This window comes from Leptodactylus fuscus, chromosome 2 (assembly GCF_031893055.1).
Source record: "Leptodactylus fuscus isolate aLepFus1 chromosome 2, aLepFus1.hap2, whole genome shotgun sequence".
Classification (NCBI taxonomy): Eukaryota; Metazoa; Chordata; class Amphibia; order Anura; family Leptodactylidae; genus Leptodactylus; species Leptodactylus fuscus.
This window is the reverse complement of record NC_134266.1, coordinates 215,613,631-215,629,569: the sequence shown is the minus strand read 5'-3', so window position 1 is coordinate 215,629,569 and position 15,939 is coordinate 215,613,631. Positions and strand designations below refer to the sequence as shown.

The 15,939-nt window shown below is 42.3% G+C and overlaps 1 protein-coding gene across 4 annotated transcripts; it reads right to left on the bottom strand.

Annotated features, from left to right (window-relative positions):
- Window positions 1–2,740: 2,740 nt before the first annotated feature.
- Window positions 2,741–15,397, bottom strand: ATG101 (autophagy related 101). 4 transcript variants are annotated; one of them, XM_075265536.1, is made up of 4 exons: window positions 15,269–15,390; window positions 15,077–15,192; window positions 9,964–10,239; window positions 2,741–3,286 (listed from the first exon to the last, which is right to left on the bottom strand). In XM_075265536.1, the coding sequence occupies exons 3-4, from the start codon at window positions 10,213–10,215 to the stop codon at window positions 2,882–2,884; spliced, it is 657 nt and encodes a 218-aa protein (XP_075121637.1). In that variant the 5' UTR covers window positions 10,216–10,239; window positions 15,077–15,192; window positions 15,269–15,390; the 3' UTR covers window positions 2,741–2,881. The 4 variants fall into 4 exon arrangements, with proteins under 4 accessions (XP_075121637.1, XP_075121641.1, XP_075121639.1 ...); XM_075265540.1 differs by having other exon boundaries at window positions 15,322–15,382; XM_075265538.1 differs by having other exon boundaries at window positions 15,297–15,377.
- Between the last annotated feature and the right edge of the window lie 542 nt (window positions 15,398–15,939).

Genomic DNA, 15,939 nt, shown 5'->3' with positions numbered 1-15,939 from the left:
ATCCGCATTTTGGACACTACCCCATTGATGGGATTTATCAAGTGGTGTAGCGAGCATTTTTAACCCTTGAGTGTTGCATTTATTTAGTTTCCAGAAATGAAATCGCAGCTGATAATAAGAAGTTAAAAATTAAAATTTTCCAGAGATTTGCCATTTCAGTGTCTGTTGTGCCCGACTTATGTCAGCAGAGATACACACTCCAAAAACTGGTAAGTGGGTATCCCGGGCACAACAGCTTTCAGAGCGTTCATCTCTGATACAAGGCGGGCACAACATATTATGCACTGAAATGACGTATTCCTGGAAAAATTGTCATTTTCACCTCTCACAATCAGCTTCGTATTCATTTATGGATAATAAGTTATAGCAACACTTGGGGGTTAAAAATGCTCTCTGTACCCTTGGAGAAATCCTTCAGGGGTGTAGTTTCCAAAATAAGGTCACATATCAGGGGATTCCACTTTACTGGCATTTCAGCTCTGCAAAAGTGTCATGGTGTCCAAAAGCCAAGCCGCCTGTGCTCCAAAAACCCAATAACCCTTCTTCCCTTCTGCGCCCGGCTGTGCCCTAATATCAGTTTATACCCACATATGACATTACGTCCGTTATCCTGGGTACACCAGTGTCATACATGTGTCACACATGTGGCATAGACTGCAGTTTGGGCACACAGCAGTGCGCAGAAGGAAAGGAGCGCTCTGCGGCTTTTGGAGCACAGATTTGGATGTTTGGTATCTGAACGCCATGTCATGTTTGTAGAGCCTGTAAGGTACCAGAAAAGTGGATTCCCCAAAGGAGTGACCCCATTTTGAAAACTGCACCCCTCAAAGAATTTATATGGGGATATAGTGAGTACTAGTATCCCAGACGTGACTGCACAGCGGATGGCGAAGAGGGAATATGTAAACTGTGCGGAGGACATTGCAAACACCAAATTCCCTACTATGTCCCAGTAGCTCCTATGATTGGGGGAGTCACTCTGGGGGTCACTTCTGGTATATTTTCCCTCATAAGCTCTAAATCTGGGGTGTCCCCTGATATTCGCTCATACAGCTTATATATTCTCTTCCTGCTGCAGCCAGTTGTGTTCTAATGATTTGGCGATTTGTTTTTTTTTTGTCTTCACATTACTAGATGCTATATTTTCTTTATTTTTCTGATGACGTGGCCATATAAGGGCTTGTTGTTTGCTGGGTGAGATGCATTTTGTAATGACACCATTTTTTGGGTGCCTACAACTTATTGAATACATTTTATTAACTCTTTTTTTTGCTGGAATTAAAAAAATAAAATCAATTCTAGCATTATGTTTTACCTTTTAAATTTTTCAGCATGCAGCGTACAGTATAAGTAATATGTGGCCATTATTCTGCGGGTCGGTACGGTTACGGCGATATTAATTGTGCAGAACAGAAACACATTTAGGGACATAAATCAGTGATTTTAGCATCGCCATCTCTGAGAGGCGTAACATTTTTTTTTTTTCTGGTTGACAATGTTGGTTGAGGGCTTATTTTTTGCGGGACAACCTGTGCTTTTTATTGGTATTGTTGTGGGGTACGTATGACTTTTTGATCACTTTTTATAGCATATTTTCTAAGGTAAGTTGGTGAAAAATCACTACTTCCGGTGGGTTTTTCCCATTTTTTTTTTCTGACGTTCACCATATACATTAAATATTGTTTCAGTTTTATTGTACAGATTGTTACGGTCGCGACGATACCAAATATGCACTGTTTTTATTAATTTTTATTTTATTATTATTATTATTATTTTAATAATTCATTTTCTATAGAAAAAAGGGAAATTTGGTGGCTTCATGAATTTATTCATTTTTTTTTCCCAAACACTATTTATTTTTAATTTTTTTTGTGTGTGTCCCTTTTAGGACACTTGATTCAGAAATGATTTCACTATTGAATCAATGTTACAGACTGGAGACACACACTGCATGTGTCTCTAATCTGTAACAGGAAGTCAAGCAATGTATACGCATCGCTTGCCTTCCTTAGTACACGGCAGGATCAACCAGGTATCGGGGGTCTCTGGCAGCCTGGGGTCACTGTCCAGACTCCAGGTTGCATGTTTTACATATTGGCACCCCCAATCTCGCAACGGGGGGGGGGAGGTTTGGGGGGTGCCGATAATGCCAGCATCATCACGGAACCGCTTCAGTTACGTGATTATGTTTTATCACGGAACTGAAGGGGTTAAAAAAAAAACCATCGGAGTTATGGAGCAGGGTCTTAGCTGTGAGATACAGCTAAGATCTGCTCCAATTACATCGGCACTGGCAGGGAATCCTTCCGTGACTGCCCGACGTAATTTTACTATAGGGCAGTCAGGAAGGACCTGTCAGTGCCAACGTAATTTTACTATGGGCCGGTCGTTAAGGGGTTAAAGTAAAAACGCTATACATTCAAAAGCATATTCGGCCAAGGATCCAGTGTATAGTCTTCATTTGCTTCCCAAGTCTTCTCTTAACTTTTGCCTGCGCGCAAGCCCATCAGTTAACATTGCTATTGATTGGCTGACGCACTCCCGTTCAGGAGCAAGGCTGAAGCTACACACCCCTTTCTGAGCAAGATGACGTGTAATAAATTTGGTAAAAGGTATAGATGTCAGAATTCTGGCAAATTTTGATTAGTAAATCGCATTATAGCCTTTTTTTTTATATAGAAAATGTTAAATTATCTGCAGTTGAATATAGCATATGTGGCATACCCAATGCCATACAATATTCTGTACAGGATTCTGTTTATTATTTTAAGAATTACAGAACTTTACAGTAAAATGGCTATATACATAGGACCTTAACAATTTATGACATATCTGTAATTGATGGGAGTCCATTCTATAAATACAGTAGCGGCTGCATGTGCTACAGAGCCAAAGTGTCTTTGATAAGTCTCCGCATTGTAGTGGTGACAGATGTTCCCAGAGAGTCAGTAATCTGGAAAGAGATTTTGTATAGATAGGGCTGCACATCCTTCAGGCTTGTATCAAACACGTTGTCCACCTCTGACTGTGTTGGCATTTTTGGCAGATACTCATGTCTGTTCATCACCTCCACAATGTTAATAATTTTCTCCCCGAGTTTCTCTCCTACTTTCTCCCTGCAGATTTGCCGCTCCTGTTCAGTAGCTAGTGACACAATATTTACTTTGATGGTCCAAACCTCCCATGGGATGCATTCATCCGAGAACGGCCAGCGGGACTTTTTCTTCTGAAAGAATTCCAGAGACACCTGACCGATGCCATCACTTCCAGAGTTTCTCAATGCATCCTGCAAAGAAAGAAATATGGGAGCATAAACGTTCTACTCTTGCAAAATCACATTAAAATTCTTAATATTTTAATGGAATGCTAGTTCGGAAAAAGGAGACTATGAAAACACATTATTCATAATATTTAGTCAGTCTTATTGCAGATAAGAAAACAAATACATTTCTGTGATTTCTATTTAGGCTCCATTCCGATGACATAACAGGGCAGGATGAGGGCCAAGAATAGGTTTATAACCCATCAGGACAAATCCCAAAATCCTTGAGAAAGTTTCTTTGCCTTGCAATAATGGAATGTGATCCTGTTCTTGGCACGGACTCTGGACATCAGCGGCAACCTGTGGGAGGGACTCCACAGCAATAGTTTAATCCCACGACAAAGCAGATAGTTCTTACTTCAATCTAACATGTTGAAAGTATAATCTGTATTTGCTTTAAAAAGGTGTAAAGGGTTTATGAGAATATTATGTACATAAAATGTTCAACTTCATGTGGAATGCTGAATACCGTCCCTGGTAGTTTCCCTTAGCGGTAGATACTCATACATGCCTCCGATGAAAATCAACAAAATGGATTGAGCTGTTAAAACTGCTGTGTCTGAGCCCTGAAGGTGAACTCTGACACTACGCTGGGAGTGCAGCCCTTTATCAGCTGCTAAGGATTACACCAGAGTCTCTCTAAACATGGATCTGGTATATTAGCAGTTAAAGGGATTCTACCATTAAAAAAACTTTTCGAAGTTCGCCGAACAGAGCGTACTGCGCAGGCGTCCGACGTCCAGCCGAAGAAGGAAGGGGAGGATGCAGAAGAAGACAGAGGCGGCGCTGGAGTCGGTTTTCGAGAAGCAATGGGGACACCTCCATCGCATCTCCTGCGCTGGGGGATGCCCCCATCGCTGCGAGAGAACTAATAATTAGCATACCGGTACAAACCGGTATTTCGAACGAACGGCGCGGCGGAGATCACTTCCAAAGGTAGGAGAGGAATAGCCTTTCTAAAGGCTATTCCGACGTGATACCTAGAAAAAAAAGTTTTTTAATGGTAGAATCCCTTTAACCCCTTCCCGCCGATGGCATTTTTTGATTTTGGTTTTTCGTTTTTGACTCCCCTCCTTCTAAACCCCATAACTTTTTTATTTCTCTGCTCCCAGAGTCATATGAGGTCTTAATTTTTGCGGGACAATTTTTTCTTCATGATGCCACCATTAATTATTCTATATAATGTACTGGGAAGCAGGAAAAAAATTCAGAATGGGGTGGATTTGAAGAAAAAATGCATTTCTGCGACTTTCTTACGGTCTTTGGTTTTACGGCGTTCACTGTGCAGCCAAAATGACATGTCCCCTGTATTCTGTGTTTCGGTACGGTTCCAGGGATACCAAATTTATATGGTTTTATTTACATTTTGACCCCTAAAAAAAATTCCAAAACGGTGTTAAAAAATTTTTTTTCTAAAAGTCTCCATATTCCGACGGCCGTAACTTTTTTATACATAGGTGTACGGGGATGCATAGGGCGTCTTTTTTTGTGGGGCCGGGTGTACTTTTTAGTTCTACCATTTTCGGGAAATGTTATTGCTTTGATCACTTTTTATTCAAATTTTTAGCAGAATTAAAACAGTGAAAAAACGGCGGTTTGGCACTTTTGACTATTTTTCCTGCTACGGCGTTTACCGAACAGGAAAAATATTTGTATAGATTTGTAGAGCGGGCGATTTCGGACGCGGGGATACCTAACATGTATATGTTTCACAGTTTTTAACTACTTTTATATCTGTTCTAGGGAAAGGGGGGTGATTTGAACTTTTAATACTTTTTATATTTTTTTATATTTTTTTTTACTTTTTTTTTAATTTTTTTTTTTGCATTTATTAGACCCCCTAGGGGTGTTGAACCCCAGGGGGTCTGATCACTAATGCAATGCATTACAATGCTAATGCATTGCAATGCATTGCAAAAAAGCATCATCTCTTTTGCAGGCTGTATACACCAGCCTGCAAAAGAGAGAATTTGCAGACCGGCTGGGAGCCTTTAACAAGGCTCCCGGCTGTCATGGCAACGGGGGGTCGGCCCTGGAGAATGCTCCAGGAGCCGGCGATCCCTGCCAAAATGGCGGCGCCCATGCGCCGCCGGGAAGATGGCGCCTCCGGCGCCTTTGACAGCAGCGCCGGAGGGGTTAATGCCTCCGATCGGTCCGGGGACCGATCGGAGGCATTAGAGCCGGTTGTCTACTGCTTGAAGCAGTAGACACCCGGCGGCTATGACGGCCGCCCGGCTCCCGGGCAGTCGCCATAGTTACAGACCCGACACGCGCCGTACTATTACGGCGCATGTCGGGAAGGGGTTAAAGGGGCTCTATCACTGGGAAAAGTCATTTTTAACTAATCACATCCTTGCATAGCCTTTAGAAATGCTATTCCACACCTACCTTTAGTATGTAGATTGCCTCAGCGGTTTCTGAATAAGTCCGTTTTTGTTGAGCCGTTTTTTTCTGATCAGGATTTTGAGGTGGATTCCGCTTCAAAATCCTGACCAAAAAACACAGTGTGAACTCAGCCTTAGAGGATGAACAACCCCTAAGGAATAGGGATTAGTCATCAGCAGACGTTCTACAATGTTTGCAGCAAATACACAGAAAAACTGCATTGTGATGATGGATGTTCGTATAGTCTTGCATAGAAAGTGAGAAGAATTCCAGGACTTTGCAATATCCCAATCCCTCATTTCACTGGCAATTATGAATGGGGTTGACCTGTCCACTGAAATGTTCGCCCAAAAGCTCAGAATAATATAGAATAAACTAAGTAATAGTCATCATCCTCTGCTAAAACATAAGACTGAAGCATTCTATCATAAGCCTAAAATAGCCCCCAAAATACATGTCACAATCTCTGGACACATTTTGACCAATTCGACACTGCTCCTGTGCTGCAGCCTCCATAGTGACAATCTTTGTATTATGGACTCCAGCAATGCCAAATCCACATGGACATATGACTCCTGCCAATCACTTGCTGCAGTGGTTGTATATGCGTGGTGTAGAAACCTGAAAAGCTATAGATCGGGATATAAGGGAAGGGGCCACATAGCAGCGTCAGGGGATCAGTAATGCCATTACTAATCTGTTTGTTACTTCATACAATTCTAAGGGAAAAGAAATTCAAGGAGCTGGACAGAAATAGATAGATATAAAGGATTGCAATATCTTATTGCTATATTCTGATGATCAATTTTAGCCGTATTGTATAGGATACTTGAATATCACGCTTCATGAAAACAATGTGTCTGCTTCTAGTAAAACATTATATGGCCAATGTCGTAGTAAAGTTGCTTCTTGTGACTTGTAATGGTCAGACCTTTGCAGTATCTCCTAGGCTGCCTAAAACCTGCGCTGATGTCAGTGGGCACTGCTGGCAACGTATTATGTGGTTTGTCTCATGTCATTAAGTACGCACAACCTTGTGACTAAATCAAACTAACATAGCTCCAGCGAGATACGGCGTTAATACTGGCAGCAATCCTGGGACTGCCTATGGCCAAATACACTGACCTGAATCTTCTGGCTAACACAATGTAAAATCAGGGCAGCTGGGCTGATATCTTAATGTGACGCAGATGTCTGTATAGCTGTCCCCCATTAATAACCTCATTAAACTGAAGTGATACAAGATCTATGAAGTCCTTATATAACTCATTACAAGGAGCTGAAGCATATGCAAGATAATTGTTTTCTACGAAAGCAATAAAAAGCAAGTGGAGAACCAAGAATCTCTTTCACAAGAAATGCCACTTGCCATAGATCTCAATGTCAAGCTAATTCCAAGTGCCAACACCTGGGCACTTTCTTCTTCTAGACAACGCTCACAAAAAACTGAAGAAGCATGCGCTACAAGATCAGAACGGAGAGGGAGAGATTTATTTTTACAGCATTATCATTGAAATTGTAAAGAGCGATACATCTGTTCCCTAAAGTCCCACCGGCGTTTCCATAGGTATAACTGACATGCTGCAATTTCCAAAACCGCGCTGGTTTTGGGAATCGCGGCATGTCCGCACCACGGTTTTTACCGTAAAGTGGGCATGGAATTCGCTAGAATCCCATCCACTTTGCCCTGACTGTATAATGCCGCGATTTTCCCTGCGGTAGCAAATCTCTGTATTTACGTCCCAAATCCCTTACGTTTGGGGCCCTGGCCTAAAGGTGATTTTCAGTTTTACTCTAGATTTTCATGTTTGCTTAAATATACTAAAAAAGTTCAGTGAGCTGGATGGGGAGATGGAGCCATATGTATTTGGTTCAGGCTTCCCCATTTTACCACCCAAGCATTAACTACAGTGAGGAAGAAACTATTGCTCATAGTTTGCTGCAGGACGACAAAGCCTGGGACAAAAACGATTTCATGATTTTGATGAAAATTGTAAGTGTGATTCTTTAAAATGGCCAATTACTGTATATACTCAAGTGTAAGCCGACCCGAATATAAGCCAAGACCCCTAATTTTACCACAAAAAACTGGGAAAACGTATTGACTTGAGTATAAGCCGAGGGGGGGGGGACATACCCCATTGCAGATAAAAAGTCTGGTCATGTGTATTGCAGCTTAGTAACTCCATGGGGATCATAGTACTAGCAGTTAACCCCATCATGTCCTTCACATTAACCCCCTGTGTGCCTCACTGATATGTTACTGATATATGGGACATATGGAGGTAATAATTAGGTATCTTCATAATTAACGTCCTTCATTAGTACCCTCATGTGTCTCACATATTAGTAACCCTTATATGGGACACACAGGGGTTAATATGAGGAACATGATGGGGTTAATGGTTATTAATGTACATGGAATAACTGAAAATAAATTAATAACCCCAAATGCCTGACAATACTAGGCAGAGTAACTAAAGGAAGGTCCCTGTCTGTCACTTTACTGTAGCTTCCTCTCCTCCATACAACAGACATCTTCCGTAAGACACAATGAATCCTGGCCACTCATCTGCAGGGTAGGTGCTAAATCCTAGTGTGCTAAAGGACCTCTGATGACCATGGTGTGGGCGGAGCTACTAGGAGAGAGCAGGGAATGCTGATGAGTCTTCAGCAGCAGTAGCCTTCCCTGCTCTCCCTCCCCCTGTTGACACATATCACACAAGCAGTGCTCAGACAGCATCACAGAGACTTCCAGAGCTCCGGGGTGGCTAATTAGCATATCAATAAAAGTGGGCTAATTCAAAAATGGCTGAGAGGATTAATGAATAAAAAGTATGTCTAAAATAGCCTTTCTAAAGGTGTATGCAAATATATGCTTAGTTAAAAATCACTATAGTCAGTGATAGAATCCCTTTAAGGATTTCCAGTCATAAACTAGGACTGCAGTTTGTATAGGATGATTGAGGCTGGGGGCCCCAGACGCCGGCCATTTGGTTGTAATCGTATAATTACAAACTAAATTTTGTGCAGCAGAATTTAAACAACCACCCCCAAAACCTTTCACACTTCTGTACATGTAAAGTTATGGATGATTACTAAAAACTTTTGCAAAGTTTTGGATTTTCGCAAACAACAAAAACTATATAAATGTGGTATTGCCATGATTGTGCCAATACAAAAAGTACAAGGAACATGTAATTTTTAGCACACAACAAATTCTGTAAAAACGAAAAACATAAGTAAATGGCGCAAATGCAATTAAACTCCAATACATCATATGGAATATTAAATGGTACAGTTCTCCTCTCCCCCTTCCCCAAATAAAATAAAATCATTTTGGCTTTTGGATGGTGGGAAATAACATATGAAAATGGCTGGAAGGGGTTAATGAGCAGATATTTAAAAGAAAAAAAATAACAGACTGTTCGAAGAAAAGATGGATACACAATGTATTCTTAGATCCAATTAAAAATGCAAAAATTTAAAAAGGGGTTGCCCAGGATAAACATTTCTTTTTTTATTATGAGACTGTACTCATCTGTTCCTGGTGTCTGAACAGCGAGATCCTGTCCTGTTTTTCTGGCTTTTTCTTCGGGCAGAAGTCCCCAACGCACTGTAACATTCTGTGACCCTTCCCCTAGGCCGCTCATTGACCTCAGCAGTCTTGTGTGGAAGGGACTTTCAGGAGTAGCATGACCAGTCCGCGCTGGGAGACAGTGGGGACAGATATGGTTTTTTTTTTCACTTTTCCTGGCCTCATTTAAAATGTGGCTCTCTTGGACAAGCCCTTTAAGGATTGCATATACTTGTAATACTGAAGAATACATACACTATAAAAGTATTTACTGGGTAGAATTGATATAAACCTTTAGCCTTAGAACCATATGATCCACAGCTGTTCAGTAGGATATCAGTTCCAATTAGATTTTACACAATGGGGGGAATTTATCATGCTTTGTACACTATTTACTGGCATATGAGACATGAAAAAGTTGCAATTGTTGTTTAGTGTAAGTCAGGGTTTTTATGCAAAAATTGCAACTTGTATCTTTTACACTGGCCTTGCCACTTTCCTAAAAGGGGCATCAAATTTGTAGCGTACTGACAAAAAGTTTGCCTAAAAATGCACCTGCACTGAAAATCAGGGGCATCCTCCAGCGGTGCAGACATTATCCAGACCGGCAGACTAAACATTGGTCTTGATAAGGTCCCCCCATTGCATTGGGCAAGCAGAGAAAGTATCAATGCCTCACCTTGAACTCATTGACTGCTTTGCGAAGGGCTCTGTCCAGCTCTTCTGAAGAAACCCTGACATAAGTGAATTCTATAAAGTCACAGTCTATGTCCTGTGTTCCCACTGTGCCAATGGAATAGGTGCCTTCCTTCTTGTAGTGAAACTTTCCGGTGCTCCTGTGAAGAAGTATGGTATGCAGTACAGCCAGCATTGCTTCCTCCACCTGACGGCCCTCCACGGACACTTCCAACACCTCTGAACGGCAATTCATTGTCACTTAATGTTTCACTTCTTCCTGGAAATAAAACACATTCAGAAAAATTTAATAATTGAATAATTTCAAGCCACTCCTGACTTTAGTTAAAAAACAGCAAAATCTGAAACAAAAAACGCTGCACTTCGCAACACGGAGCCTATAGGCCGGAGCCCCATGGGCCAGAAATGCCGCAAGAAATATTGTGGCGTTTTACAGTACTTGCAAAGTGGATGGGATTCATGCGAATCCCATGCCCACTTTGCGGAAAAAAAACGTAGCGCAAACACACTGCAATTTCCAAAACCTTTGTGGTTTTGAAAATCGCACAATGTCAATTATATTTACGGAAATGCCAGTGGCTTTCCCATAGATATACTTGTAACAAAAAGTCCGCGGAGGAAAACTCCGTGAACTTTCTGTTCAAAGCACTGTGGGAAGAACCGCGATGCGTTCACGCCGCGGTTGTTCCCGCTGCGCTTTAGTGTGGCGGTTCTGGCCCGTGGAGCCTTAGCCTTACAGTACTAGCAAAGTGAGGTCTAGGTTAATCTCATCCCACACATTAAGGAAAAAAAATACTGCGGAAAAGCTGTGTTTAGGAAACTGCAGCATGTCAACATTGTAACTGCGGAAATGAAAGCATTGTCCCTATAGAAAACTCCAGAGAAAACCACAGCAAAAACTAAATGAAAAACCACCGTGGAAAAGATGTCATCCATTTTCACTGAGTTTTTTCTGCAGTTGTGGTTCACTACTTGGGGCCTTAGACGGAAGAGCTTTTATTGCAGATTTTGTTATGGTTTTTGAGTAAAAGCCAGAAGTGTATTCAAAAGGAATGGGAAATATAAAGGAAGGACTTACCGTATATGCTCGAGTATAAGCCGAACCAAATATAAGCCGAGGTCCCTGATTTTACCACAAAAAACTGGGAAAACTTATTGACTCGAGTATAAGCTGAGGGGGGGAAATGCAACAGCTGCTGGAAAATTTCAAAAATTAAAATGTTTGGTGTTTTTGGGTGCAGTAGTTGCTGGGTGCTGGGGAAGGGGAGGGGGTGTTTTGGTTGTCTGTCTGCCCCTTCCCTGAGCTTGAGGACTGGGTTTTTCCCCCCACTTGGAAATCAGTCTGGCTGAATATAGGGTATCTGCAGTGCTCCTATTAACCCCTTCCCGATGGAACAGGAGAACTGCAGATACCCTATATTCAGTAGACCGGGCACTTTCAGACATAGGGATACCTAATGTGTTTGTGTTTCACAGTAATTCTTTACTTTTATATGTGTTCTAGGGAAAGGAGTGATTTAAAACTTTTTTTTTTTTCATATTTTTTTAAAGCTTCTTTTTTTCACTATTTTATGGGAGATTCTATAAATTTATACATTACTATTGCAGCTGGTCATAGACCAACCAAAGATTTTTTTTTTTTTTTTTGCTTGACTAGAGTATAAGCCGAGGGGGGCTTTTTCAGCACAAAAACTGTGCTGAAAAATTCTGCTTATACTCGAGTATATACGGTAAATAGTTCTCCTTGCTAAACCCACTTCTGGCTTTGGTTCAAAACTGCAACTAAAAAAAAACAACCAAAATTCAACGTGCCACAGACTAAGGCCAGGTCTCCACAGTGCGGAAACACAACGTTTCGTCCGTGGTGGAAATGCCGCTGCAAAAACCTCTGCGTTTTACAGTACCCGCATGGTGGATGGGATTCGGGCTAATGCAGCAAAAATACTGCATTTTTGAAAATTGCATCATGTCATTTATACCTATACGGAAACGCTGGCGTCTTATAATAGGAGCAACAAGTCCACAGAGGAAAACTCTGCAGACTTTTTGTGAAAAACGCTGCGGAAAAAAATGTGATGCGTTTTCGCCGTGTTTTTTTTTTTTTTTTTTTGCTATAGCTCACTATGTGGGGCCTTAGCCTAAGGCGGGGACCCCACGGGCTAGAAATGATGCAGGAAAAATCACGGCGTTTTATAGTACTTGTAAAGTGGATGGGATTCATGCGAATACGATGCCCACTTTGGGAGAAAAAAAAACGCAGCGCAGACACGCTGTTATTTCCAAAACCGTCGCAGTTTTGAAAATCGCAGCATGTCAATTATATCTACGGAAACACCATCGGCTCTCCCATAGATATAATTGTAACAGAAAGTCCGCAGAGGAAAACTCCATGAACTTTCTGATCAAAGCTCTGTGGGAAGAAATGTGATGCGTTCAAGCTGCAGTTGTTCCCGCTGGGCTGGGGCCCATAAAAATAAATAGCTAGATTAATATATACCAAATAAAAGAAAAGGTGCAGTGTTCCAATGAAAATCTAATAAGTACAATACAAAGATTTATTAGCCCATATCAGTGCAACGTAATAGGTCCACAATCTTCTGAGGAAAGGTCATCAGTATCTAAAATGGGCCCCAGCCTAGAAAACCCCTTTAGGTAAGGCCCCACGGAACATCCTGCAGTAAAAAAGTGCCGTAAAGTGGGCAAGAGATTTGCTAGAATCCCACCCACTTTGTCCTTACTTTGGCCTTAGGCTCCACTTAGCAATGCTGCCCCTATTATACATATAAGGTACTTTGAGACAAAGTCTACAAGGTACTTCTCCTTTCTGCTCAATCCACTCCTGGCTTTGGCTCAAAAAACCACAGCAAAATCTGCAAAAAAAACAAAAAAAAGGCTGCGTTTCTGGAAAGTAAGGTCTTAGCTTAAAAGGGCTCTATCAGCAAAATTATGCTAATAGAGCCCCACGTATGCGTGAATAGCCTTTCAAAAAGGCTATTCAGGCACCGTAAATGTTATATTAAATCCCGGTCCCGTTTTTAAATAAAAGCATTAAAACATATATGCTAATCTTACCGAATGTGCACCATGGGCGGAGATAAACGATGCGACATCAGCTTCAGGCACGGCTGCCTCTTCTGTCTTCTTGTAGTAACGCCCTCTGGTTCTGTGTCTTCTGGCTTCTTCTCTTCAAATCCCGCGCCTGCGTAGTAGCACTTCCCTCCGGAGCACTACTGCGCAGGCTCACTTGCCATTTTACTTAATGGCAGTTCGCGAGTGAGCCTGCACAGTAGCGCTTCAGAGGGAAGCGCTACAACGCAGGCGCGGGATTTGAAGAGAAGAAGCCGGAAGAAGACAAGGAACCAGAGGGCGTTACTACAAGAAAACAGAAGAGGCAGGCGTGCCCGAAGCTGACGTCGCATCGTTTATCCCCGCCCAGGGTGCACGTTCGGTAAGATTAGCATATATGTTTTAATGCTTTTATTTAAAAACGGGACTGGGATTTAATATAACATTTACGGTGCCTGAATAGCCTTTTTAATGTGGAGCTCTATTAGCAGAATTTTGCTGATAGAGCCCCTTTAAGGCTGATCATTGGCCAAACTAACATTTGTTTAAACATTCATTCTTGTACGTTGCCCCATTAAACATGCAGCAGACTGACCTCATTAGTTGATCACATTTTTTGTATGGGCATAAAAATGCTGATTTTTTCGGTATTCTCTACATATTATGGAATAGGTGATAAGTGTCTGATGACTGGGAGTCTCGCCACTTGGAACCCTGTGATCACAAGAATTGGGGTGGTCTCTATTTCAAAGGAGTTATGGTCAAGAAAGTGAACAGAGGTAGAAAGCGGAGTACAAGCACTTGACTCTCATTCTCATTATTTATGTTAATGGTATTTGCTGCAACAATAATGTAAGTACATAAAAAGGGGTAGAACAAACGATGAGTTGGTCAAAAATATCCCTATAATTGTACAGGGAAATAAAAGTAAAAATAAATATGATAAACTTGGTATAACATGGATCAGCACTCATTTTGGGCAGAAAATGTCTGTGCAAAAGAAGTCCTTGTTCTCCTAGCTTTAAATTTAGACTAGAGTGCTTGAATATAATCTGTTATTTACTATAGTAAGGTATGGTTGTGACTAGAGATGAGCGAACACTGTTCGGATCAGCCGATCCGAACAGCACGCACCCATAGAAATGAATGGAAGCACCTGTGACGCACTTGTGACTATACATCACATTAGAAATTCACTGGGACTGGCCAAACAAAGCCCTTTCAGATGACCATGAGCTGGCAACAATGGTCCTCGGACCTCTACTGGCCCGATTGGGACTAAGCTAAACTCATATCAGTCCAGCTGAGCAGCGGTTGGGACTATAAATGTGGCCTATACACGGATTTACGTTTTTATGACTTTAATAAGTAATATAAGTGAAGGAGCTACAAGGAGACACAGACATCTTTAGTCATGGTTGAAGATGCGCGGGTAGCCCTAGCCTGGAAACATTGGTTGCACTGGATAAAGCAGCTCAGCCCCAGGGACACACTTCGTATATGCTCGGACCTCTGGCTAGGAAATCAGCTTTTGTCCACAATAGAGACCCCCACCCCCATCCTCTTTATCTGACCATCTCCAGGATCTCCTGCTTTTGTCCAACTCCAAGACGACTTGTGGATCAGCCGGACCCTCCATCACCACCCTATACAGTCCACTAAAGATGGCAGACTATGCCGCCATAGACACATACAAGCTCTCCATTAAGGCTTTATGTACAGGGCTAATGCAGTCTTCAGAATTGTGAAAAAACTCAGCTGTAAATTTTTGGTTGGATTTTTCAACAGTTTTACCATGAAACTCCCCCTACCATAACACTGCATCTCTGCCATAGCCCTTACGTCACATCCTAGGCAGTACCATATGGTGTAGGGGGGTCCATATGTAACAATGTACAGTCCAGATTATTACCCTTATCTACAACTGACCACGTCATTAATATTCACATAACCTATAGAATAACACGGGACACAATGCAGACAGTGAGCAGGTCTGACCCATCACCGCACCCGTATACAAATATACTCACCGGTCACAGGAGAAGACAGAGAAACCCGACAGCAGCCGCTGACTGTACTCATAAGAGGACGGGCAAATGGAGGCGCCCAGCTCCCATACACAGCGCACACCGAGCTCTTCCTGTCACTGACAGAACCAAAACAATACACGTCACTGGACCGTACCATTAACACCATATAATCGCATACAGTATGGACTGTACCATCAGCATGTATGACTGCTCCACTCACTGCACGGAAGATTCTATTATCTTACGTCACACTCTGCAGATCACCGATGTCTCTACCGCATGTAGAGGGGTAAACACTGTACTCGGTAAAGACCTTCTGACGTCAGAAGGTCACATGACATTCTCAAGTCATATGACAGGGAGGAGGGGTTTGTTTGTAAGACATTTCAGCTACACGATTAGAAGATCTTGCTTTTACATTGGGGGTATAAGAGGAGCTGTGGGGTGTATGGTGAACTGGGGGGGGGGGAGCTGTGGGGTGTATGGTGTACTGTAGGAGAGAGCTGTGAGGTGTATGGTGTACTGTAGGAGAGAGCTGTGGGGTGTATGGTGGTGTACTGTAGGACAGAGCTGTGGGGTGTATGGTGGTGTACTGTAGGACAGAGCTGTGGGGTGTATGGTGAACTGTAGGAGAGAGCTGTGAGGTGTATGGTGGTGTACTGTAGGACAGAGCTGTGGGGTGTATGGTGGTGTACTGTAGGAGAGAGCTGTGGGGTGTATGGTGGTGTATTGTAGGAGAGAGCTGTGGGGTGTATGGTGGTGTACTGTAGGACAGAGCTGTGGGGTGTATGGTGAACTGTAGGAGAGAGCTGTGAGGTGTATGGTGTACTGTAGGAGAGAGCTGTGGGGTGTATGGTGGTGTA